This window comes from Mesoplodon bidens (assembly GCF_964165515.1).
Source record: "Mesoplodon bidens genome assembly, chromosome: 18".
NCBI lineage: Eukaryota > Metazoa > Chordata > Mammalia > Artiodactyla > Ziphiidae > Mesoplodon > Mesoplodon bidens.
In genome coordinates, this window is record NC_138175.1 from 7,800,907 (window position 1) to 7,828,173 (window position 27,267).

General features: G+C 42.1%; 1 protein-coding gene across 1 annotated transcript in view; it reads right to left on the reverse strand.

Moving 5' to 3' along the window:
* Positions 1 to 221: 221 nt before the first annotated feature.
* Positions 222 to 27,267, reverse strand: part of GAN (gigaxonin) — a 59,128-nt gene continuing 32,082 nt past the window's right edge. The window contains exons 3-11 of the mRNA XM_081217236.1: positions 24,921 to 25,271; positions 22,535 to 22,752; positions 22,193 to 22,314; positions 18,491 to 18,603; positions 17,374 to 17,523; positions 16,314 to 16,450; positions 15,927 to 16,055; positions 6,430 to 6,539; positions 222 to 6,342 (exon numbers count right to left, since the gene is read on the reverse strand). Coding sequence (XP_081073362.1) covers positions 6,161 to 6,342; positions 6,430 to 6,539; positions 15,927 to 16,055; positions 16,314 to 16,450; positions 17,374 to 17,523; positions 18,491 to 18,603; positions 22,193 to 22,314; positions 22,535 to 22,752; positions 24,921 to 25,271 — 1,512 coding nt within the window. The 3' untranslated portion in view covers positions 222 to 6,160. The remainder of the gene's footprint in view (positions 6,343 to 6,429; positions 6,540 to 15,926; positions 16,056 to 16,313; positions 16,451 to 17,373; positions 17,524 to 18,490; positions 18,604 to 22,192; positions 22,315 to 22,534; positions 22,753 to 24,920; positions 25,272 to 27,267) is intronic.

Sequence of the window (27,267 nt, forward strand, 5' to 3'; positions counted from 1 at the left end):
GAAGTGGCTAAGCTTTCTCCACGTCATCTTACGCAATGTGTACCCAGACTTCGTGGGCGACACGGCCCTCCTACCTGCACCTTCTCTAATTCAGATCACAGTGATTTAAGAGTTTACAACAACTCTGTTGGGCCATGAGGACGTCAATATCAAAATATATATATATATATATATATATATATATATATATATATATAATTAGCCTAAATTTCAGGTGAGTAGCAATTTTAAAAGATTAGTTTTTATCTCAACATGAAAAAGAGAAGGCAACAGACATTTCTCACTAGATAATTATGCAATGTTATCAGATGTTGGATTTCCTAAGAAAGGGAAGGAGTTTAAAAATCCATTCGCTTAGAGAACTTCAATGAGAGAACTGAAAAAGAACTAACTTTCCTAAGCAGTATGCATCAGTCCAAAGAATATAGAGTTACATCTGAGCTTCTCACACGTCACATACTGCAGAGACCAAGTTGAGATATGTTTAAAATTAAAATAATAGAATTATCTCTGAAACAAAATTACAAAAAATTTAGAATTTTTACTACCTGGTTTGCCAAAAAATAGAGGAAGTCTCCAGTTCAAGACCAGGAGGACTCCACTGCCAGCAGGCAGGATTAACTCACCTGAGCTCACGTTCCCCTCAAATGTGGGCAAGTGGGGCATTCCTCACCCTTGTACCATAAACTTCTATCAACCAGCTCTAGGGAATACTTCAGGGATTACTAGAAAGCTAGCAAAATGCTTTCCTCAACATTCTAAGACACAGTATCTTTTCCCTTACTGATTAGATGTAAGAAAGGGAAGGATAAATGAAGCTTCAGCTTTTAAAAGTAAAAACAGCTTCTCTCTCAAACACAAACGCTTATGACTTCTGTTCTTACAACTTTAGTAAATTCTTAAATTTCCCACAGCTAAATGACAAAGAAAACCAAAGATCTTTTAGTTTGTATTTGTGGAACTTGCAAAGGATACGTTTGGGGGTTTAAGTTATACCATAAATGATTATTATATGATTAAAAATACTTGTATGCCTAAAAAATTAAGTGATATTCTAATACACTGAACAGTGAAATTGATAATCCAAAGACCAGATTCCACTTTTTGGCTTCTACTCACATCTGAAGCGGGGAATGAAGCTGTATCTACTGGGCCTCAAAGGCTGCTTTCTGTCCAATGGAGAGCACTGCACCCATCACAGAGATGTGAGGATCAAAGCAGTACGTTCCGGAAAAGATTTTGAGCCCCATATAAAAAGCAGTGAACAAAACCCAACATTAGATGTGGTAAACATTATTGGGTGTGCTGAGTACAGGGTTTCAAAAATCCTCCAGAACATACGGAGACCACAGAGCTGTGCATCACGTATAAGTCAGGCACTTTGCATTTGTTATTCTGTACTGGTTTCCCACTCTGTATTATGAGGCCGGCCTATCTGTGTGCAAAGCTTCTCACTTAAAAGTAAGTCCCTTCAATCCTGTGAAGGACGTCACCTGGATCACAAGGACACTGTATTCATTGGTCATTTATTGACTACCTACCGTGTGCCAAGCACTAGGATTAGCAGAAGACTAAAGTAGGGCTCCTGCCAACAAGGAGTTCACAGTCTAGAGGGAGGGCAGGACTTCATCTGCCTCACTGTGAAGCTCCCCAGAAACCCAAGCAGAATTCTGAGTAGGTGCTCACTCAACACTGTTGATTAAACCCAGGGCGGGCTTTTCTGTGCCAGGTGGAGTCTCTTCTCTCACGGCTCCAGGGGCAGCCACTGGACCAGAGCAACCTCACCCTTCCCTCCCCTTGCACTGGGTGCTCCGTATGGGGGTTCCAGCACCTTCAACACTGATGTGAAAGTGACACCTCATTCTTGCCCCGGATAATCACAGGTCTTCCTGTGACCGCAGGCAGCCTCCTCTTGAATCAAGAAAGCCAACATTCCGGAAGGTAATACTGCACTGGGTTTTTTTTGTTTTGTTTTGTTTTTTTTGTTTTTTTTTTTTCCCAGACGCGCAGGCTCAGCGGCCATGGCTCAAGGGCCCAGCCGCTCCGCGGCATGTGGGATCTTCCCGGACCGGGGCACGAACCCGTGTCCCCTGCATCAGCAGGCGGACTCTCAACCACTGCGCCACCAGGGAAGCCCACTGCAGTGTTTTTAATGCTCCTTGGAAAACTTTTGGAGATCCCTGGTTTGGTGCAATGAAGCAGGGAACACACCAAACGGAACCCCAAAGGACCTAAGCAGCTAACACATTTCTCTAAAAACCTAACTTGCTACCCTGAGTAACTGCAGTGCCACAGCAAAGGAGCCCTGTCTTTACCACATCAATATAAACGATGTATCTCCCATGCATTCCCTAGGCAACTCCTCACTCATAAATGACAAAATGGCACTTCCAAAGCATCACCGAAGAAAGTGCCATCATTAAAGTGGTAGTGCAAGATAACAGAACACTTCAAGACAAACAATATGCCGTCCAACATCCCCCAAATACTCTTTTTGGGTGGTTGCACAGTTTGAAAAAACCCTACTGTCAGCTATCAACTCCTCATAGCAGTAAAAGAAACGATGAATTTAGAAATTTCTTAGGCCAAATCTTTATAACATACCAACTATCAGTTGGTAAACACTAACACTGTTTTTAATATGCTAAAGAAAAGAAATGCAAACGCCAAGTAAAACTTACTACAAACTACAAATACATCAATATATACACTCAACATGAGTTTAACACAGTAGTATAAACTGAAGGACCACAGGCTCAAGGATTTATCTGAAGCACCAGGAGACAATAATATATGTAGTTTGGAACGACAATTCCAAAGCTAAACATATACAAACAGACTTACCTAGTCACATCACACACACACACACACACTCACACACACACACTCTCTCTCACACTTTTACATCTCACAGGATATAAGCACTATCACAAAAAAATTCAAAACTTCATTTTAAATTAAACACTTAAATCTTTGGAAAAAAATCTGTATTTGGATGTGTTAAACAAAGAAACAAACAAACCTACTTTAGACCGTAGCCTAGAAGAAATCCTTTAAATTACTCTAAGCTGAGACAACTTTCCTTCTGTTGGCGGATAATGAAAATAAATTGCACTTCCCCCAAAGATACTGTATTTAAAATGTTAAGATCTATCTTTCACCGCTAATTCCAATATACACCTGATAAAAGTGCCTGATGGAAAAAGAAGTATCAAACATTTACCAAGAAAGGATATTTCAAAGCATAAATGGATGGTTAAAACACAAACCTGTGTGAAATTAGTTAAAAATTTTTTCACGATACTAAAGTAACTGTAATTTACAAAAAAGTCATGATTAATTTTGGAACATAATAAAATTAAATACATCCCTACACTTCAGTGTAATATTTTTATATTTATATATAGTAAAATAACAGTTTGGCACTTAGCAGCTTTTCTTGTTTATTGCATCCCATATTATGTGGCATTGGTCATTTATTGGTCATTCCATATTATGTGGCATTGGTCATTATAATATAATTAATATAATTATATTATATTTAAAATTTAATTTTAAAAAAGTTACCTAATTTCTGAAGCTACAGTGTCAATGAACTAAATTAAAAAAAAAACAAAACTACTTTTATAAAATGAATTGACCAAGTCATGCAGGCACTGATAATACTGCAACAGGGACTCATTCACTCCTAAACAATGAACTGTCTCCTTGGAGAGGCCTGGTGTAGCCTGGGAAGGACTTTAAATTTCAGAAATTAAAGAAAAGAGAATTGCTGACTGTCATGGCTTTAATAGGACATCAGTTACCACTTTAATGTACCTCAGCTGTGGCTTCTGAAGGCCAAGGTTCTGTTCTGTATGGGACATTTTACCAAAGAAAATCCACTTTTTCAGAAATTTATTTCCTCTAAAACTAACATCTAGTTGTACAAAGAAAGTTTTCTTTCTTTGCAGTGGCCATGCAGTTTGCTTTGATTAAAAGACATCCAAGGTATCCTGGGGAAAGCATGCAGACAACAGCTGACTGGTACACGGTACAAAGCAAAGAGGCTGGCTTTGACTTACGCGTCAAATCTGACTGTTATGTGAATGGCTGGCAAATCTGGCCCAGTGCCTCTGATAGAGAAGAGGAAAACCCTGTACCTCCTTTTACCCATGTCTCTGCCAGGATGGAGAGTTAATGCGCACACACAACATTCTTTAGAATTCCCACAGACAAGGCTGTTCAGTGACTTTTCTAGCACTGGATTGACTTCTACTGTTCCTGGGTGGGAAAAGACAAGTGATGTTTCATATGCATGGGAAAAGCATACAGACATTCCAGGTAGGAAGTTTCTAGGAGAAATTCCTATTCTCAAATTTATAACCAAAGGATACACTTATACATTTATTAATCATTAAGACTAAATGCTGCTTCTTATAGCCATATGCTAAGGGGCGGGGGGAAGCTGTAGAAAACAATTAGAATTGAAGAGCTCTATATTAAATTGATTAGAAATCTGATATTGCATAAAATTCAAATGATGAAGTCATCAAGCACTTTGAACTCCTTGGTTTCACACTAAGGTGGTATAATTCGAATGGAAAACAAAGTATCTTACAAAAGGGGTTCCCTGGTGGCACAGTGGTTAGGAATCCGCCTGCTAATGCGGGGGACACGGGTTCGGGCCCTGGTCTGGGAGGATCCCACATGCCACGGAGCGGCTAAGACCATGAGCCACAATTACTGAGCCTGCGCTCTGGATCCTGCGAGCCACAGCTATTGAGCCCATGTGCCACAACTGCTGAAGCCCACAAACCTAGAGCCTGTGCGCCACAAGAGAAGCCACCACAATGAGAAGCCTGTGCACTGCAACGAAGACCCAACGCAGCTAAAACTAAAATAAATAAAATAATTTTAAAAATATATCTTACAAGGTAAGTACCACTAATGACAGACTTTCTCCCCCTCGGGGAGTGGGGTTGAGTGGGTCGACATGGGAGTGAGAGGGAGGGAAGGAAGAAAGGATTAATTTGCTCTACAGGAACAGAATGAAATTAAGTTGAGGTAGTTTATTCTACCAGCCAACCTTTACTTGTAATGTAATTTGTCTGAAACTCGTACTAGTGAACGGCATTGAAAAAATTCTGCTATAAAGACTAGATTCTTCACATGGATTCGCATTCCAAGACACGTTTTCAAATCCTAGACAGTAGTAAACAAGACTTTGTGTGCTTTCAGACAGATTACTTTTAAAAGTTTTTGATCCCTATATGTTTCCTCTGGACTTTTTTTTTTTTTGGTCATAGCAGACCTTTATTATTTGTCCGGCTCAGGTCCTTCTTTTACAAAATCTCCTACTCACTAACATCCTCATATTTATAAAACAGTTCTGGTTAGTTGGAAAGGAAGACTGGCACTGCATGAGATCCTTCACAACCCCAGAAATGACGGCATGACACATCTTCATCTGAATTTACACAGAAGTCAGCAACTTCCTTTAAATTCACGGGAGGGCTGCCACCTGACTCCTTAATTTATTGACTCTTTTGGATTACTAAGATAGAATGTCATAAAAGAGAAATTTTATCTTAGTTTCAATTCATCATAATTTGGTTTAAAAAAGATTCTTAGGACAGAGAACTAGTAGTAAGTGGAGACTAACTGGCACTGAGTCCAATCTAACATTTTAGGCACAAACCTTAAATTGTTGGGCAGAGTTAGGCATAATATCTCCTTCCAAGTGCAGTGGAAAAGCAATCCTGCTATGTTTGGATATGTTGATATATGCATGTTTGCTCGTTTGTTAACCAAAGCCAGATACTCGAACACAGCGGTCAGCCAGACGTGAGCTCCCCGCGGGGAACATGCACCTTGGTGCTGTAACTTCCTGATTTTACATGACACGGATTCCCAATTCCCTTTTCCTCTGACGCTGACTAGCCCGGTTGGTCTAGGGACACATCTCCTGGAGGAACTGACTCCTCCTCGTTTTTTTTCAGCAGTTACGTGTTCTCCCGAACAAGAGCTGGAAGCCCAGGCTTCTAAGCGTTAGAAAACCACTCGCGTTACCGCACAGAGGCCGGCGCAGAGCAAGGGTCGCCTGCCATCTCTGTCCCCTCGCAGAGCGCCGCGTCCCGGCGCGCTTGGTCAGGAGCTCCGCTTCCGCGCCGCGGCCCCGTCAAGGTGAGTGAACGCGGATGCGGAACAAGCCCTGCTGAAGCTGCAGGCGGAAAAGCTTGCAATTCGCAATACGTAAGGCTGCACACCCGGTGCGGCGGAGGTCAGAGGGGAGGAGGGGCTTGGTGTGGTGCCAGGTTCCCGTGCTCCTTTTGAACTCGCGCACGTAGTCGTAATTGGTACCTGTGCCGTGAGAATAAGCACAGGTGACACACCGTGCCTCGGAATCACCGGGAAACGGTTCCGACAAGATCACTGTAACATTCTGACCTGTATCAAGATCTCCGATGACATAGATACTGGCTCCTATGGGGACAGCTCCGTACACAAAAGAGGAACTGGCGGGGATGCATAAATTCTGGTCATTGAGATAGATCCACCTGAGGACAAACAGAGGGACAGAATGAAGGAGGTCAAAGGGTGTCCACGACATCTCAGCAGCCTGAGATGACAAAACTCAGTGCGCCACCTACAGTACAAGGCACGATACCGACACCCCTCTTCTGGGGAAACACTCATTTCCTTCCAGTCACTGAACACTTAGTTGTGTCTGTTCCAGAACGTCGCATATAATGAATCATAGAGTGCACTATTCAGTCCGCTTCCTTCACTCAGCACAGTGTGAAGGAGATTCATCCGTGCTGTGGCTTCATCGTTATCTCATTGCTTGTTAATCTTAAGCAGGATTCCATTACATGGTACAGCAGAATTTGTTACCCATTCACCTGTTCAGGTTCATCTGGGCAGCCTCCAGTCTCTGGCTATTGTGAATGAAGCTATTTTGGAATTGAGAGGTTAAAGCTCTTTTGTGGGCTTACGTTATGGAATTGCTTGGTTATATGGTTAAAGGTATATTTCCTTTGATAAGAAAACACCACACTGTTTTCCAAGGTGTTGTGCCATTTTGCATTCCAGTGAGCAACATGTGAAAACTCCAACTGCTCGGCATTACTGCCAGCTCGGGTACTGTCGGTCTTTTTCATTTTAGCCGTATGAGTGGGGTGCTTTTCCCTGAAGACCAATGGTGCTAAGCATCTCTGAATGTGCTTACTGGACACTTTATGTATCTACTTTTGTGAAATTTCTGCTCAAAGATCTCATTTTTCAAATTGGCGTTTCTGTCTTCTTATTAAATTTTAAGATTCTTTTTATTTTATGGATACAAGTCCTTTGTTGGATACGTGTATCACAAATCTTTTTTCCAGCATGTAGACTGTCTTTTCATTATCTTAATGGGGACTTTTGAGAACAGAGGTTTTTAATTTTGATGAATTCCAGTTTATCATTTTTTTCTTTTTATAGTTCATGTTTTCTATGTCCTCCTAGGAAATCTTTGCCTACTCCAAGGTTGCAAAGGTTTTTTAAATTAAAATTTCTGGAAATGTTATTGTTTCAGTTTTTACACTTAGGTCTTAAGATACATTTCAAGTTAACTTTTGTGTATGGTATGAGGTATAAGAGTCAAGTCCTTTTTCTCCCCCATATGGATACCTAGTTGTTCCAGCATCACTTGCTGAAAAGACATTTCTTTCCCCACTAAATTGCTTGGTACTTCTGTTGAAAATCAATTTAATAGCCAGGGCTATTTAAATTTAAAAGGAGCCAGGGCTCCATGAAGAAGTGGCTGACTCCACAGAAGAGGCCGAAAATACAAGACGAGCCTGGATCATCTTGTGCTGCCACATAGGAAGAGCTTGAAACAGGATGAGTTGTGTCAGAAGGACACCGGAGCTGATATGCAGTAGCTCCCAATGGCCACGGTGGGAACAGTTGGAGCAACACGATGAATAATAAGAGTCCTGGACAGATAACTCATAGAATAAATATCCACAGGTCCATACTGAGAAACACAAATGACTGAATACATTAAAAAAAAATTAGGGAGAAGGGGCAGGTCTTCTTTACAGAATTCCAGCTGACAAAGGTAGAAGGAACGAGGGAAGCAGAAGAACCACCATCAGGCAAACAGCACAGTGGTAACTACTGCAAGGCCAGTCCACCAGTGATGCTGAAGTAGAGGTGAAAGGTTAAGGAGAAACAGTGTATTCCCATATTCTCAAATTCTCTCCTCCAAGATACTCATTAATTACAAAGGGAGAAATAGTGACTTTACAACGGGGAAACCCAAAAGATGCCACCTTAACCAAGTCGTCAAGGTTAGCATCACCAGTAACGAGACATTATCGACATCACGCTCCCCCTGATGCCGGGCAGAGAAGGGCCCAGCAGCACTTCGGTGGGATTCCTGGCCCAAACGCGCAACCTCAGCCTCATCGCGAGACGTCACGAGACAAACCCACGTGAAGAGACATCCTAGTAAAAAAACTGACCAATAACCTTCAAGGGTGTCAAGGTCATGAAGGACGAGGAAAGACTGAGGAACCGTCACAGATTAAAGGAGACCGAAGAAACTCAACAACCGAAAGCCATGTCGGGTCCTGGATAGGATCCCGGAGCAGAGAGAAAAAGAGATTAGTGGGCAAGCTGGTGAAATTTGAATAAAGTCTGTAGTTTACTTAATAATACTGTACCTATGTGAGTATCCTGGTTTTGATATCTGTACTATGGTATGTAACATGAGGAGAAGCTGGGTGAAGCTGGGAGAAGCTGACTATTTTTGCCACTTTTCTACAAGTCTAAAATTATTCCAAAATAAAAGGGTTTTTTTGCTTTAAAACAAAAACAAAAACAAATGGCTCTGCTATGTAATAATGTTTACTTAAGGTAATCTGACCAAACAATTTCCCTTTAATAGCTAAAGGCATAGCCAGGTCAGAGCAGACCTCAGTCAGATCTTGGAAATGTATCTAAACCCTTCAGAACTACCAGTGTCTGGGCCTCCACTCACCATCAGAGCACGAAGATGCCCTGGCACTGTTCCCGTGTGTCTAACTCTATGCCATCAAGCATCCAAGAAGCCACTGGCTAAGGTCTACAGCATCTTGATGTTAAATACAAATGTAAAATTATTTCACCAAGAACGGCACTTTTATTTCAATGAGCACTCTTCCCAGACTGTTATATAAAGTAGTAGATTCCATATTTTTAATCCCAAGAAACCCAGAAGCAGAATGATTTGTCCAAGATCATGGAACAACTCAGAAGCAAAGCTGCTGTAAAGCTGCCATATCCCTGAGTACCTTTACCTAACATCCGATTCCTCGAACATCTAAAAGTTGACTGGAATCAAGCAGTTTGCTGGGACCGGGAGTTCAGTTTGGCCCCTGCCTCCGAGATGCCTCTAATAAACAGGAAAAGGGAAACATCTAAGAGCTCTCAATGCAAAGTGAAAATGGGGACCCGAACAGGCCTTTGAAAGAAAAAGTTTGAAAAATGTCAAATACAATAACTGGTTTGTTCATATTTTATGTCTTCAAGGCTAAATAAACATAAATAACTAAACCTCGACATTTAAATTCTTCCCAGGTCCTGAATCAAACAAAGCTGATGAGTATCCCCCTGTCCTGTCTGCAGCTGAGCCACTCCCAGGATGACCCTGTTGGAGAGGCATACAACCCTTCCAGCAAGTCCATCAACAGGGCCACAGGCACGCCCACAAGGTAGCTGGCACTTCTTCTGAATTAAGACATACGCGACTAGATTATCTACTGAAAGAACACATCAGAATACAAGGGCATTTCTCAGTAATTTTGTAGAGTTGAGAATTCAACATGATTCCTCCCTGGAATAATACAACAAAGCTGAAGAAATTGGTCTATGTAGACTGTCTACAAATTTGGTCCAAAGCAGATCAGTGATTCAGAGTTCCTGGGTGTCAGAAAAATAATCCTATGTGATCTATTTTATATAATGCTGAGGCTTCAAAGTACATAAAATATGAGAATTTAATTGGATCATATATTTAGCTGCTGCTTTAAAAAGTGGTATAAATGGCATGTAGTTCTGCATTTCTTTCTCTACCATTTATCACCTTGTTGACCTTGGACGACTGAGCTAACCCAGTCTCTCTTTCGTCATTTGTAAGGTGGGGACACCGTCACTAAGCTCAGGTGTCTGCTGTGAGGATGAAATGGAACAGCCAATGTAAAGTACTTTGCACAGTGTCTAGTACATAGCAGGCATTGTGAAGTAGCAGTAATTTTTGTAATGGACGAGGCAATATTATGCCTTTATTGCACTATTCTCAAACGTGGGCTCCTCAGGACTTGGAGGCTACAATGATGTGTCCTCTGGTAACTCAGAATTAAGAATCCCCCCTCCCTCAAAGGAAACTTTAAAATGGGGCAAGCTTCAGAGAGAGCAGAGTAGGAGGGGTAAGACAGGCAAGGAGAGAAGGTGGGAAGGAGAGAGGGAGGGGAGAAGGAGCTTCAGTGAGGGCTCGGCTGAGCCTCCCACAAGAGGCAGCTACAAACTCTAGACAAAATACAAAAGACAGACTGCCTGAGGGCTCTGGAGACTGAGCAGAAGCAGGCAGATTTGGGAAAGAAGTTGAAAGCTGAACAAGCACCCACGTGGAATGAGTTTCCAGTTCCTTGGTAGCTCCGTCTGAAGGCAGCCTGGGGCTAGCAGCTCTGGGGAACAAAAGCCCTAGAGAAAACCCTGCCGTCTTTCTGGCCACCGGAATCAGGGGAGAGCATCTTGGGGCAACAAGGATCACTGAAGTGTGCGGGGGTCTCAGAAAGATGGGAGGTACGGAAGAGCCCCTAAACTGACGGGCATCCACCTGAGTCACGTCTGACTGACACTGGATCCACGAATGCTTGCACCTGAGGCTGCATAAGTCTAACCAAGTCCACTGTCTGCTAAATGCCTGGAGCAAGTCTCTGAAGCAACAGTAAGAGACCTCGGGGCCTCAACAATGTCATGTTCGCAACGCCCCGGACACAATCCAGAATTACTCAACAAAAGAGCCAGAAACATGAAAACCCCTTTGCAAGGAAATAAACAATCAACAGACGCCAACTCTGAGATGACTCAGATGCTGGGATTATCTGCCAGGCAGGGACCTGAACTGAACGCAGCTACCATAACGATGCTCAGTGAGGGAAAGGAAAACACGCTTATGATTAAAAGATAGGAGACCGCAATAGAGAAATTTAAAAAATCTAATATGCTACCTGAAGAAGCTAGAAAAGGAAGAACAAAATAAACCCAAAGTAAGTAAAAGGAAGGAAATAACATAGACAAGGGGAGAAACCAATGAAACAGAAAACACACAGTGGAGAAAATTAACATGGATGCGTAGCTAGTTCTTTGAGAAGGTAAGCGCAGTGCAGAGAGTGCTGGCGGGACTGCAAGGCTGGGGAGAGGAATGGGCTTCTTCCCTGGTGTCGGTGGCCTTTTCCTTCCTCCATCTGCTCTGCTGCCTCCTGTGTGCCGGGGGACCAGAGTGGCTCTCCCTCAGGGAGGTCCTTTGCCAGCCAGCAGGCAGCTTCCACGCAGCAGCTCTGGCCCCGGCACCCCAGGGCTCTGCCATGTCCGGGGCCACTGCACACCCTCCTCCACAGAGATGAATCCAGCCTTGTGGGGCAGGGAGGGCTCTTCCCAGTTTGCTCCTTCCTGGGGCACTCTCCCTCAGCCCTAAAGGCTGTAGGTGCGCTTCCTTCATCGGCTGTTTCTGCATTCTCTCACCTGTTAGCAGCTAACTACACTTACTAGTTAATAATTACATACATTAAATCTCCCCTGCAGATTACGAGGTGGTTTCTGTCTCCTGGCTGGACCATGACAGAAGCAGATTTGGTTAGGAGCAGCGTTCATCTCCCATCCTCTTGCTCACATGTCTTACAAAGGCATCTGTAGTATGTGCTACTTCCTAAGCCTCAGATCCACACAGCATAACATGGTCAATGGGGCAGACCAATACAGTATGGCACACCAAGGTGATCAAAATCTCTGGGGACTAATAATATACTGCACACGGCAAAACTGACACAGTCCTGAGGCAACACTGTACAGGGGTACTGCTCATCCTGCCAGGTACAAGAAACAGCTGCTGGTGGTCGCTGCAGACTGGTGTGAAGAGAAGGCATCAGCTAAGGCAACAGCAGCAACCAAGGCCAGGGACTGTGCTGCATAAAGATCCCACCCGTGGGACTGAGTCTGTGATCAGCTTAATTACCTGCTTAAGTTTATGAAAGTTCACGGTTATTTTCCAAAATCCACTTGACTTTTCTACTTTTTCTAAGTGAATTAAGTGGAGATATGATACGTAGCACGACTCCTGCATTTTCAAGTCTTTGACGGTGGCACTAATGTCTGCACATTCCTCAGGATGCAGTACTGCTTCTTGTTTTCTATCTTGGCAGGGAAGGAAAGTTCCAGTGACTTGCACTTAACCCTTGCTACCACAATGGTCCATTACCCACAGTCAGAGAACCACAGGGGGTTCAGCCAGTGGTCAAAGATGTCTATCCAAGTATACATTCAGGCATCAAAAGATGAAACTGACAGATGTAGGCTTCAAAGAATAGTTAATATGATTTACCTATAATATAAAAATGAAAGGGAGAGGGCATCTCGGCTGAGCAAATGCACAGAGACAATAAAACACAGGATGGCTATAAGAAGTGAGCTGGAGTACAGAACATGTGAAAAGAAGAAAGTGAAAAAGGCTGAACATTTTTCTCAACCTCAGATCATGGAGGGCCCCAAGTAGGAGGCTAAATACTATTATCTTTACTTGGTAAGCAATGGGGAAACAGGAAGAATTTCCATCACAATGAAATGACCAAAGTCAGATTAATCTTTCAAAAGCACAAGTAGGTGAAATGTATTAGAGAGACTGGTTAGAAGACTTTGCACATATAAAAGAGTGAGCTCACTGGAGTCGGGGCAGAAAAATAAAGGGGGGGATGTGTGAAAAATACTACAGAGTTTAAAAAGAAAAAAGAAAAAACTTGGCAACTCATGAGATGTGAAGCGTAAGAGAGAATCAAAGATGACCTTATTTTGAATATGGACCACTGGGAGGATGGTAGTACGAGTAAAAGAACAGGGATGCAAGGAACAGAAATAGATATACTGTCGTTCTGGATATATGAAGTTGTTGCCATGACTTGGTATAAATAATGGCAATTTTTTTTTGCTTTCCTTCGAACAGTTTTGTTTTTAGTCAAAAACACAGAAAATAGTAAGATATGGCATTTTTCCAGGAAAGTTTTAACCTAAAAATAGGGAACAAAGACAGGAAAGACAAGAGATTACTTAAAAACAGTAAATGGTCTCCAGTCTAATGCAGGTTGTTCATCTGGCAACAGTTTCCAGAGTATGCAAATATCACACACTTGGAAACATCTGATCTTTAAAGAAATAAACTACTTATAGATTTTTTTCCCGTCTATAGATATTTATGGGAAAGCCTATATTTTTAAGGCAATATTGTGTGGTGGCTGAAAATGTAGACTTTGGGGCCAGAACGCCCGAGTTCAAATTCCAGCTCTCCCGCCTGCTACCTGTGTGTCTTGGGGCACATTGCTTAACCTCTCTGTGTTTTGGTTTCCTCGTAGGCAAGATAGGAATAAAAAGAGTAACTATATCTCAGAGGGTTGTTTTGAAGGTTAAATGAGTTAATACATGGCACTGAGTGTTATATGCATGTTTAGTGTTATCTAAACAAGAATCCTACGTATCAACAGAAGTTAAGCTTTCTTCATTCTGTTTGTGAATCAACACTGGAAAGCTTGAATATAAGCAAACTAAAGATAATACAAATTTTGTTTGGAAGTGCTTTTAAATAGCAAGGAAGAAGCAATACTCATGTTTAACAATTATGAACTGAAAGCAAGTAATATACTTATATCTGAAGCTTATCAACTATCTTAGTATGAGACAACCTGATAGAAATCTAAAGGTTCTAATAATTGATAGCATATCCAGGGCAGATAAAAAACTTTACAGCCAGATTTAAGTCCTATACAATCAAAATAGGGATAGAAAATGGTAAAACTATAAGCAACCCTGATTACTTCAGCGAGTTTAGAGCTCTCTAGCTCACACTGTCCAACCAGTAATTCAGTCATTATGACAAAGGTGGATAACAATATTTTATCAGAAACCAAACGTACTGACCACTGCTTGCTAATGAGGTTGGGCACACTGTTTCGGGATTCATTTGGGCAAGAAATTAATATACTACTTCATACCTTGAACAGTCAGCCCTCACAGTAACCTATGATGGAAGAGAAGTGTAGAAAAGTCCTTGAAATTCTGCCCACCACCGCTACCAGAGCAAGCATTCTCAAACAGCTCTCTCACTCTGTCTAGTAAATTTTCCTAAGACTGTTTGCCCCCTGTAATTGAAGGAAAAGGGGGGGAAAAGGCTATGCAAATATCCTAAATTTAAAATACACTAATAGTTAGGTAACATTTGTACATATTTCTAAAATCTTGGCAGCTGCTCATTGCTTGCCCTTATCTAAAATAATAATGAACTTGAACACTATATTCTGGCACCCCCTTCTGGTAACACAGTTGAAATGCTACCGCAAGATTAACTTCAGCACGGCAGTTTCCCTGTAGGATTTGAACATATTACTGCAATAACAATACTGTCTGGTGGTTACAACAATATAACGTGTCAGAGGAGGGAAGTGAGGGGGTTGGAAGGATGCTGCCTTCTTTACAAGACATACGGCAGAGCCTGTCAGATGTTTTAAGGATCTCTGACACCACGTTTGCCGAGTGTCTGACACTGGCCAGGTATGATGCCAGAAGCTATAGGACCCAAAGCTGAGCTGGAACTGGTCCTGAAGGAGCTTCTGTTACCTCTATCACATCCAAGAGAGACATGCATAGGATCCCAGACTGAGGAGCCTGACTCAGGCTGCGAGGTGTGAGAAGGCTTTCTCTGGGCAGTGATGATTAAGCAGAGTTTTGGAAGAGGTCAAATTAACTGGATAAACATGGGAAGGGAAATATTAGGCAAAAGGAATAGTACAAAAGCACAGAGCTTTGTCCCAGCTTACCCTGCCCCCTCCCCATATCCTCAAGTCCATTCTCTAGTAGGTCTGTGTCTTTATTCCTGTCTTGCCCCTAGGTTCTCCATGACCTTTTTTTTTTTTTCTTAGATTCCATATATATGTGTGTGAGCATACGGTATTTGTTTTTCTCTTTCTGACTTACTTCACTCTGTATGATAGGCTGTAGGCAAAGCGAGAGAGTGGCATGGACATATATACACTACCAAACGTAAAACAGATAGCTAGTGGGAAGTAGCCGCATGGCACAGGGAGATCAGCTCGCTGCTTTGTGACCACCTAGAGGGGTGGGATAGGGAGGGTGGGAGGGAGGGAGACGCAAGAGGGAAGAGATATGGGAACATATGTATATGTATAACTGAGTCACTTTGTTATAAAGCAGAAACTAACACATCATTGTAAAGCAATTATACTCCAATAAAGATGTTAAAAAAAAAAAAGCACAGAGCTGAGACAATCATACCATATTTTGGAGCAATAAGTCACTCAGTGGGACTCAAGTGACGCATCTGGGTTGAACAGTAGCAGAAACAGTAGACATAGGCCAAATCACAAAAGGCCATATCTGCTAAGTTAAGGAGTTTAAACTTTCTCCTAAAAGCTATCAAAAGTGTCAAGGTCTGATCTACATTTTAGAAACATTTTTCTATGGCTTTCCTATGAGTTACCAAGATTTCTGAAGTCACTGAATAAATATCTACTATGGATTAGACATAAATAGATAAATTCAATGAAATAATTTGAAAACAAAACTAAACAAAGCTAAAACATGCCTTTGAAAGCATAAAGAAAAAGTTGCAGAAGCCACATGAAACCATTCATAAATACCTTTTAAACTCATCGTGGTAGAATTCCGACTTGCAGGTTACCATCTCGCCCCCCTGGATGTCGTCACGACTTCTGACTCCCCCAAATACATACAGTTCCATGGCGACTCCACAGGCTACAGCTCCAAACCTGAAAGGCCACATAGGGCGTACTAGGTATTAGATTTACAACTCATGACCCGATTCCGTAATTCCTCTTACGCTTGTTTTAGCTCTGCGCCATTCAACGTTTCACAAATACACGGGTCTTCCTTTTTCAGGAAATGGTTTATTAATTTAATGTTATATCAACCAAATGCCAAGTCAAATAAAAGATTAGCTGGAAAGAAGGGAAAAACAAAAGCCAGGTGAAGGGGGCTCTGCACAGTCCTTATCCAAGTTCTCTCACCTTCTCTCTTTCAGTGGACAGATAGCGGTCCACTGCTGGGTCCGTGTGTCATAACATTCCACAGACTCGAAGAGTTTTCCATATGATCCTCCACCCATGGCATAGATTTTCTTTTTCATAGCTGCATAGCAGCCAATCTGAAAGGAGAAAGCAACAGTGGGGGAGGCAACATTTATTATTAAAGTTAGGCGAGTAAGTACCAGCTTGGCTAGAGAGCACTGGCAAATATCTGGAAAAGGATCTGTCTTCTAATAGTAAGACTACGTATAGTGCCTTCCAATATTACAACAGAGGCTTTTAAAAATGAGAAGAGCAAGATAATACACACACTGTTAATCCTCAGAAAAGGAGTAACTCCATCTAATACTATTGCACTAAGTGAGAAAAGTAAATAATCCTAACTTTTAAAGAGGCTTTCCAGACTCTCTGTTCTCACCACTATTTGAAGAGTCCAAGATGTGGACTCCTTGGAGCAAGACGTCATTCAATTCCTGCCCCAAGTTAAGTCAGTTGAAAGGGCACAGACAGTGAGAGGTCATATTATGAGTAAATCCCAGTACCCAAGGTGTAAAATACCTAGGGCGCTAGACAAGGCTTTGGCCTGATGATGAAATTCCAGCCTCTACCAGGGAAAAGAAATACAGACTAAGCTGTAAACAGCTAACATGAGCCATCTGTTTTCATTCTACTCAGTAAGCAATGGCAGTTCTCCACCTATGGATTCATGTTTCTCCCCAGTCCTGCACAATGATTAAGAAAACAGGTTTGGGAGACCTGCTTCCTTCCTAGGTTAATGCAATCACAAAGCATTTATCAGGCGTGGGCCTTGGACACAGCAGTGCTGCCCAGAGCCCACTGCCAAGGTAAACTCTCTTACACACCGTTTCCTAGCTTGGTTTGTGGCTGGTAATAGTGAAGGCAAGCTACCAACAAAGACATAATTCTATAATGTTAATTCTTTTAACACTATCAATTGTGTTAAAAGGCATATGTAGGAAATGAAGAAACATAACTTTAAAATCCAATTTGTGAATTAGTTATCACAAGATATCGTTCTCACCTTTCTAACCATGGTTAAATCGGGTTGCTTTGTCCAGGTTTTAGAATAAATATCATAACATTCCATGGAAATTAGCTCTTTTTCACCATCTTCTCCTCCTAAAACGTACAGCATCCCATCTATCTCCACAATTCCAAAGTTATGTCTTGCCTGAAAAGACATCAAAGATCTTTGTAGACAAAAGGCCAACTATCAGATTGAAAGCTGATATTCATACATTTAATAAAAATTACAGATATCATTATATTCCAGTGTTCCAGCAAAGAAATACCAGGCTCAAAACCATCTCTCTCAAATATTTCTGATTTCCCTAGCAGCTCACTCTTCTATCACAATAGACAGAGAACCCAAGTCCAGGAATTTCCCGGAACAAGGGAACTACACACGTGGTGAATTCACTGGCAGAATTCTTACTTTTTAGTCACAACAGCTCACGACAAGAAAGAGAACTATTACTATGTGGCTCTGTGAAATGATCTTTGTACAGCAGTGGGCAGCAAGTGGTTCCCAGCTGATGTGTGAAGTCAAGTAAGATCCACATCAACAGCACTGCCTGTGGCTGGAGAGGTGGGGGTGGGAGGCGGAGAGGCCCGGGCTAAGGCTGCCTGGAGCAACAGAACCTGATGTGTTTCACACTCATCCACTCACAGCACTTCCTGGGTGCCCAGCCCCACTCCAGCACTGCAGGGAGAGCGCTGACCACACAAACAAAATGCACCGCCGTCATCAAAAAGTTTGTGCGAACCATTGAGAAAGATCTAGTATGTGAGGAGGTTCTATGTGGTATGAAGAGAAAGAAAGCAGGGGAGGGGGCAGGAGAGCTGAGAGGCCAGGGGAGGCCTCACTGAGAAGGAGCCATATGGACAAACACTGAAGGAAGCAAGCAGCGAGCCACGTGGGTACCTGGCAGAGGTCCCAAAGCAAGTGCACTCCTAGGAGGCTTGAGCAGGGGAGCGAGGGAAGGCACAGGGAGCGGAGCCGGGAGGGGGGCACGAGCACACCAGGCAGGGGGGCTTGGCGAGGCTGCTACCTCTTTCCTTATACTCAAATGCAAAGCAAACTAAAGTGCTAAAGGGAAAAAAGAAACATCAGACAAATTACAAAAGCAGTATTTTACCTCGGTCATTGGTGGCAGTGCGGTCCATGTGTTTGCATCTGGGTCATACTTTTCTCCTGAGCTCAGGGTCTGCTTATTTTCATCTTGGCCCCCATATACAAACAAAAATCCTTCTGCAAAAAATCAAAGGAGACACGCAAGAAAGTTGAAATGTAAGTTTTCAACACCTATCTCTAGTCAAATACAAATGACTTAAGGGCACAAATAGGATGTGGAGATACGTTCTCTGACAATAAAGGATTCGAGATCTTGCCAAGCCTGGGTGATAGAGCCAAATCTGTGAGTCACTCTGACCATTTCACTTGCCTCGGGATCTCTGAGTGGATTCCCACTACCCTGCACCTTAAAAGGAAGACTGACACCACCCATCCGGTCAGCAAGTGACTCTGAGTTATCTCAGTTCAGCTGTTCTGTTCCGCAGCCTCTATTTAAAATAGTCTTAAAGGAGAAGAAGCCAACAAGACACTATGGTAAAACTGAAGGGAAATGTGGGCCCTAGAGAGGTTACCATGCATGGAAACCATTTTGCTCTGAGGGTGGTTAGCAATCTGGGAAAAATGCAACCTTTCTCTTAATGGCTTTGAGGGGATGAAGAAGATAGAAATCTAAATCCCAGGCCCACAGACAGCATGGCTTCTGGCAGGAAAGCCTCGCTGAAGTTCTAACCATCAGGATGAAGGCCAACCACAATTAGAAGCCAGATTTAAATCTCCTTGCTTATCTAGGAAATCGCAAAATTTGAATTCGATTTACAGTAATTACAAATTAGTAGTGTTTTCAGGCAACTGGCAGAAAAAAACACAAAAGTTCTATGGAAGAAAGTATGTTTATCTAAGTTTTAGATTCTAACATTCTAAGATTTTAAAACATCACATTATCCCTACAAATAATTTTTTTTTTTTGCGGTATGCAGGCCTCTCACTGTTGTGGCCTCTCCCGTTGTGGAGCACAGGCTCAGTGGCCATGGCTCACGGGCCTAGCCGCTCCGCGGCATGTGGGATCTTCCCGGACCAGGGCATGATCCCGTGTCCCCTGCATCGGCAGGTGGAATCTCAACCACTGCACCACCAGGGAAGCCCCCTACAAATAATTTTTAATAAAACAATCTTTGGCACTGAGCCAAAGATACTCAGGTATACAAAGAAACCAGACTCTATTAAGAAGAACCAGCGGAAGCAGAGAATAGGGAGCAGTCTTGCAAAGATTCCAAATTTCAAATATTGGAGTAATCAGAAAGACGATAAAACAACAAAGCTCACTATGTTTTAAAAAAGACAAATGTGAAGGTAACTCTAGAAGAAGGGACAAGAGAAGTGACATAGTAGATTTGAAAAAAACTTACAGAGAATTTCTAGGGAAAAAAAGATAAAAATAGATTAAATAAAAAATTCAATGGATGGATTTAATGGCAGATTCATCACAGTTAAAGAGAGAATTCATTAAGTGCAAGATAAATCAAAAGAAATCACAGAAGGCAACATGGAGAAGCAAAAAGATGAAAAAGAAAACAAAAAGAAGGTAGAAGGCAGGGGCTGGAGTAGAAAGGTCTAGCCATGTTTGATCTGACTTCCAAAAGCAGAGAGACAGAGGAGAAGGAGCAAGGATGACATATGAAGACATAACAAACAAGAAGTTCACAGATTTGATGAAAGGCCAAGCTAGAGTCAAGATGCCTGACAGTCTCCAAATATGGTAAAATTTCAAATAAAATGTTGCCTAAGCACACTACAGTGAAATGGCAGAAAAACCAAGACAAAAAGAAAATCTTAAATACAGCCCAGAGAAAAGGCAGAGCTTTAGATCTGACAATTGACTTAACAACAAGGAATGACAAAAGTCAGTGGAAAAACATCTTCATTAATAGATGCCAACCTAAAATTCTATACCCAGCAAAAATATCCTTTAAGAATGAAGGCAAAATAATGACATCTTTAGACAAACAAATCTAAGAGTTTGCTACCACTAGACCCACATTAAAGGAAATTCAAAAGGATGAACTTCAGAGAGAAGGAAAATGATCCTAGACGGAAAGTTTGAGGAGTAAGAGGGAAAAAGAAAGAAAGTGGTAAATATGTGGATAAATCTAAATGAACACTATCTACAGATACGTGTATAAAACAGATAAACATATATATGTAAATATTTACTTATAAATAACCATGTGTTTTAATACTATAAGACTATGGAATGTGAAAAATAAGAGTATAAATGTACTATTTATACTACTAGACTTTGTTAACAGTACAGGCTGTGGATTCAAAAGTGACCTTCAGGGGACTTCCCTGGTGGAGCAGTGGTTAAGACTCCGCACTCCCAATGCAGGAGGCCCAGGTTCGATCCCTGGTCAGGGAACTAGATCTCACATGTGTGCCACAACTAAGGAGCTGGCGAGCCGCAACTAAGGAGCCTGTGAGCAGCAACCAAGAAACCTACCTGCCACAACTAAGACCCAACGCAACCAAATAAATAAATAAGTAAATAGTAAAAAAAAAAACAAAACAAACATAAAGTGACTTTCAAAGGAATATAGACATAGAATATAACTTCTAACCTGGTAGAGAGGGAAAAAACCGAATGACAAAAGTCAATCAATTTTTTGAAAAAAGGCAAGAAAAGAAGAAACACAGAATGAGCTGGACAAATAGGAACTCCTCAGTCATTTCACAACTTCAATGAATACGACTGGGCACAATTCCTCTCCTCATTGTTTCAAGTTTCTGAAACAACCACCTCTCTAGGAAATCTGAAAATCAGTGATATAGGAACCTTTGTGGTAGGTGTGCATGTGTGAAAATTATGCACATGTATACACATTATGGGAGGACAACTTAAGGAAGCTAATTTGAAGAAGGAACAGAGAAATCAGACCCACATTCTGTTGCCTACACCACTCCATCCAGCTGATTATCATTGACAAAAACTTCAATAATTGTGGAACCTACGATTCCATTTCTATTCCATAGCCTTAGGCATATCTAAAATATGGCACAGTGTGGCATAGCTTAAAAATTTTAAGGTAATGTCTGTGGGCAAGCAGAGACTATAAAAGAAGAACTGCTAACGATAATTAGAATGAAGTGAAATGGCACTTGCAGGATGAAGCAAACAAGGCAAATCCAAGGTGAAGAGAAAGGCAGCAAGGACAGCCTTCCCCATCACCTCCTGGAGAGAAAGCTTTGAAACGTTCCAAACCTGTAAACGTCAACTAAAACATACTTCCTGTCATAAAACAACTTTAAGCCAGAACTAATTTAAGCAGTATTTTCTCAAGTTTCATATGAAATGCCTGCTTTTATGTGACACTCTTATTTTGAATATAGTTACATGTTGCGATTCTACACTGCACAACTTTCCAAGATGGGAGGCTATCGTGGCTCAAAGAAGTCCTGCGCCTCAGGTGTGATCATCCAGCTAACGGGTGGTAAGAGTCGCTGAGTTCTGCTCTTCTATCAGTTAAGTCATCCAATAAAATGCTCCTCAAGTGACGTCTTAAAAACAGCTACGTATTTAAGATTTAGGAATGATAAGGACTGACAGAAAACATTCTTCTTACCATAGTCTTGGAAGCTAGAGCCACCCTGAAAATGTCACCACAGAGGGATAATAAAATTATTTCTTTAAAAGGTTTTGAGTCATTTTGCACAACTCTGAAATGACATTACTTGATCTTGTGTTTAGGTAAACTTGATGACAGCATGGTACCTGCTGAGAGGACTCCGTGGTTGATTCTCGGCATGCTTAAAGGGGCCAGTTCAATCCACAGCTGCCGATTAGGGTCATAAAGGGGGCACATACATCGCATCGCTGCTGTTGGCTTCCGTGAACTAAGGAGAGAGATAACTAACTGATTAGTAGTTAATATGTTTTATGTACTTCTGCTTATAATAACTATGACTAGTTTTACTACGCTAAAGAATGTTTCAAACATTTAAAAAAATCTATTGCTATTAGGCTTCAGATACTGAAAAGTGTTATAACTTTCTGTTTATGTGGAAATCTCTCTTCCCTTACACCACCCGTCAAACCGCTCACAGCCACGCTTACACTCTTTCCTCTCCGCCAACGGTCACGATGCACTCCGAGTAGCCCCGGGGCTTGAAGCTGGCGAGCATGGCCTCCCCCTGCTGCGGCTGGCTGAGAGGGATGTTGCTGCACTCTTTGACAATCTCTCGGACTAACGGCTCATTCAGCATCTGCTCCCGTAAATAGCTCGAGTCCAACCCTGAAACCCACAGCGCTGACATGACGTCCTTCATGTGGACCTGGAGGGCAGAGAGCACGGGGAGGAAAAACGGAGAATACGTTGTACATCTAGAGTATACGTTTTCCCACTCCTGGAAGACTAAAATTATTGACAGGCAGATTATCAACAGGCAAGTGGTAAGGGTCAGTACTGCTTGAATGTGCTTACGGCCTCTTTCCTTTCTACTTCCCTTGGCCTTGATAAATAAAAGTTTAACTTAAAAAAACCATCACTTCAGATTTATATTTGATTTATCACTGCAAAGTTTTAAGCAGCTTTCTTTAATGCCCTACAGGGTTCCCACAGCAACAGGAAAACTTAGAAGAACCCTGCTATGATTTGCCTTATTTCACATGCTTGGATGTGCTGTGAGTTACATCACATTTATAGAAACATTATATACAGGAATAGCTTGATACAATATGGTCAACTAGATAATGAACCTGTATCAACATTAACATTACAAGAAAAATCTGAAAAAGCCAAATTTCAAAAAAGAAAATCCTGATTATTATATAATTATTTCTTCAGTAATTACTGTTAAAAATTATCTAACATGTATAATGTGAATGATATACTTCTTTAAAAAAATATTCATGCATTTTACTTATTTATTTTCCTTATTTATTTATTTATTTTTTGGCTGCGTCGGGTCTTATTTGCGGCACATGGGCTCTTTGTTGAGGCATGAGGAATCTTTTCATTACGGTGTGCAGTCTGCTAGGGTTTCTCTCTAGTTGCGGCATGCGGGCTTCTCTCCAGTTGTGGCGTGAGGGTTTCCTCTCTGTAGTTTGTGGCACGCGGGCTCTCTCATTGAGGCACGCGAGCTCAGTAGCTGCGGTGTGCGGCTTAGTTGCCCCGCGGCATGTGGGATCTTAGTTCTCCGACCAGGGGTCGAACCCGCGTCCCCTGCACTGGAAGGCAGATTCTTTACCACTGGACCACCAGGGAAGTCCCTGAATGATATACTTTTCATGCTCAATCATCAGATTTGAACCAACTGACTATAGCACTCTACATACATAAGGTGACTAGTTTTTCTGGGCTTTGAAACTGTCATTTTAAGGTACACTCTTTTATACCCTGAGTAATAAAAGCCAACAGTCCTTACAGCATCAAGTTCAGAATAACCACAGGATGAGGAACTGCCTCTTGTTTCCCAGCAGCCGCTCCATCTTATATGCCCTCATCACTTTAAGGCAAGAAGAGGGTCAGAGAGAAGATACTTCAGTGGTGGCAGCAAGCTGGAAACTCCTCTATCCCCTTTCCCAATCTACCCCACCAATGGGGAAGACAGAACACTAATTGTACTAAGGAGCTGAAGCTACGAATGTGGTTTCTAAGTGGACATGCTCATGGGCCTGCAGAATTTAAAAATTACAAGATAATCATTAAAATGTAAGCCAAGAGTTACTAAGAACAATTAACAATGCAATTATGCATTCTGAAAGCCACTCTGAAACCTAATATATTTCTTTATTTTGATATAGTAATTGGAGCTAGCCTCTAGTATATAAATATTAGACTTAAAGCCTTGTGATTTAAAGGTTAAAGCTCCCTCCCCCAGTGTATTAACAATGGGGATCTCAAGCCTGATATTCTCTAAGACCCTTCCTTCCTAGGCTGTCACTCCTAGAACCTTCCTATTTGGAACCTCATTGCCATGAAAGCTCCGGAATGCTCTCCCACTTTCTCCTCCAGTGGTGTCAGTCACTCCAGGGAGAGCCCAGCGCCAGAATTCAGCCCTCTGCCAGAATTCCATGTGCCCTTCTCTCACCCCACTTCCTGCATCAGAGTCCCTGAAGGGGTTAGCCCGCCATCGTAGAGGGAAGGATGCTGAAAGCTAGGATGAGGAGTGTAGGGTGCATTTCTATACTCTCCAGCTTAGCTTGAAATCCCGTTTCCCTTAATAACAGCATTCAAAGGATATCATGTGACTTGTAAGTATTACTATTTTCATTGCTATATGATGAGTTACATGGACTTTGGTAGACTGGTCTGAACAACAAACTGCTTTAGTGAGGCTATAGGAAGATGTTTTCCAGGTTATGGTTTAGATCACAACCTTGTCAGTTTTTCAAGTTGGAGGAGAAAAATAAAACATCTAGAATTTGGATTAAAAATAAACAAACAAATGAATAAGTAAGTGAAAAGGCAAAGTCAGAGCACGCTATAAAGTACGGGCACCTTTCTCATTTCTGTATCATGTGCTATCCATCGGATGACTGCTTCAAATACATATCGTTCGTTGCCAACGTTTAACTTCTCAAGAGAGATCACTTCTTTAAGCTTCTGAGGACTCAGTTCTAGGAATTCCTCTGTGCTGCTGACATCTCGGAAGTGAGTCTCCAGGTATTCCGTGGCCAGGTAATGCACGTGGTGCAGGCAGTAGTGGAGCGCAAAGTCTCGGATTCCGATGCAGTTCTCGGCGGCAATGCAGCCTTCTAAGAACTCACAGCAGAGAGTTTTAAGGTCCGTCAGCAGGAGCAGGTCTGCTGCCTGCACAACATCTTGGATAGTATCTTCATTCAGCCGGATCTGTAAGAATGATCATAGATAGTTTATATTTGAATGTATATATTTAGAACCCAACCACTCATCTATCAGGCTGGATGGACCATATGAAAGGTCCATTTATAGAGGTCAAAGATGATTGAAAACTGGCAATTTCACATGGTTCGGCTTTGTTTTCAAGAATAGTCGGAGGGCACCAAGGCACCTGCAGACAACACAGGCAGCACGTGGCTGATTAACTTTTCCCAGCTCTTCCCTTCCTTTACCAAGATGAACCACCAATATCCCTGCCAAGCTGAACTGTCCATGGGGCTCGCTTCTATACTTAGAGAAAAACCTTAAATGACTGAAATGCTTAGGAAATGGCAAGTTCCGCATTCTATGGTAAACTGAAGGAGACTTCTTTAAATGTTAGCACCTGAACTAATGAAAATCCTGCCTCCAAATATATCAAGTTCACTTCTTTGCCAAATGGTACATGGAAGGTACCACACGGCCCCTCGAAGACAGGGAGAGCCACACTGCCCGAGGGGCCTCATTCTGAACACAAAACATTGCACTTGGTGCAAAAGATACAAATTGGTCTCAAAGCTACTTTCTGGAATAAATCCCTAAGAAGATTTTTTTTTAAAACATTGTGAACATTTACTTTTCCTTAATTTTCTTCAATTTCTTGATTGATGCTTCTTCCTCCACCCACTTCACAGTTTTTCTACGCAACAGTAAGGCAACATCAAGAAACAGGCCCCTAAAATACTGTCACAATCACGAACGGTCCAGACTCTCCGAAAGAATGGGTACTTATCCTCCATTAGGAAGCGTTAAGGAGAGATTTCACAGTGAAGTGCAGCAAGAAACACTTTACCACAATTTGCACGTTCTGTACCACAGATAAATAGGGTTTCAAGTTTCCAACGCAAGCCTGAGCGTGAATACACTCCTCTAACTTGTTATAACTGCCACTGAACTGATTTTACAAGTCAGATAAGAGTTTGGACCTAAGCCTGGTTTTGTGATGCTAAAGAACATTGCCAGTATTTTAAGGGCTGTCCCCAAATTGGTTTAACTTCTTTTTTTGGCGATACGCGGGCCTCTCACTGTTGTGGCCTCTCCCGTTGCGGAGCACAGGCTCCGGACGCGCAGGCTCAGCGGCCATGGCTCACGGGCCCAGCTGCCCCACAGCATGTGGGATCTTCCCGGACCGGGGCACGAACCCGTGTCCCCCGCATCGGCAGGTGGACTCTCAACCACTGCGCCACCAGGGAAGCCCCTAAATTCATTTATTTTTAAGAATCATACACATAACCTTATTTCCACACACCCACCACCTAGTGTTTAGAGAAAAGAGAAAGTGATAACATCGTGAAATGCAATAAAACAACTTCAAAGAGGACGATGAGCACCGAGTTTTGACTCTGGACAGAATGAACATATTTACAGAAAAGTAAGCAGTACACTCAGAATACTTATGTAGGAGACAGAGCCTTTACAAAAGGAAAAGTGAAAGAAGAAATGAGGAAGAAGGAATAAAGGAGAGAGCAGGACATGAGCCCTCAAAAGGAGTAAAGATAAAACGTACTCCTGTGTAATGAGATGTGAGGCCCATGAACTTCTTCCTAATTCACACCCAAGATTATCCTATTATAAACAGGGGGGTAGTGGGGTGGAGGAGGGCAAAGAAAGGGAAAGGACCACTAGCCACTGATCACTTTCTTCCTTGGCTTTCATGAAATCCCCAGAAATATAAATGGGTACAGAGGCTAAAGGGAAATCAGAAAGAAAGAATGCGGGGGAACAGGGATGTTGGTCCTCTTGAGGCAACAGAACGGAGGCATCATGAGTACAATGCAGGTGCCTGTCACTGGTGTGAATCTCGAAGTCTTTATTTCTACAAAATAATCCCCACCGCCCAAGGAGGCTCCCACGTCCATGCTGTGGAGACAGAACGAGTTCCCCGATAGTGTGGGTACAAAGCAAGGCTGCAATTAAGATTTAAAAAACAAAAAGACAGCAGTGAAGG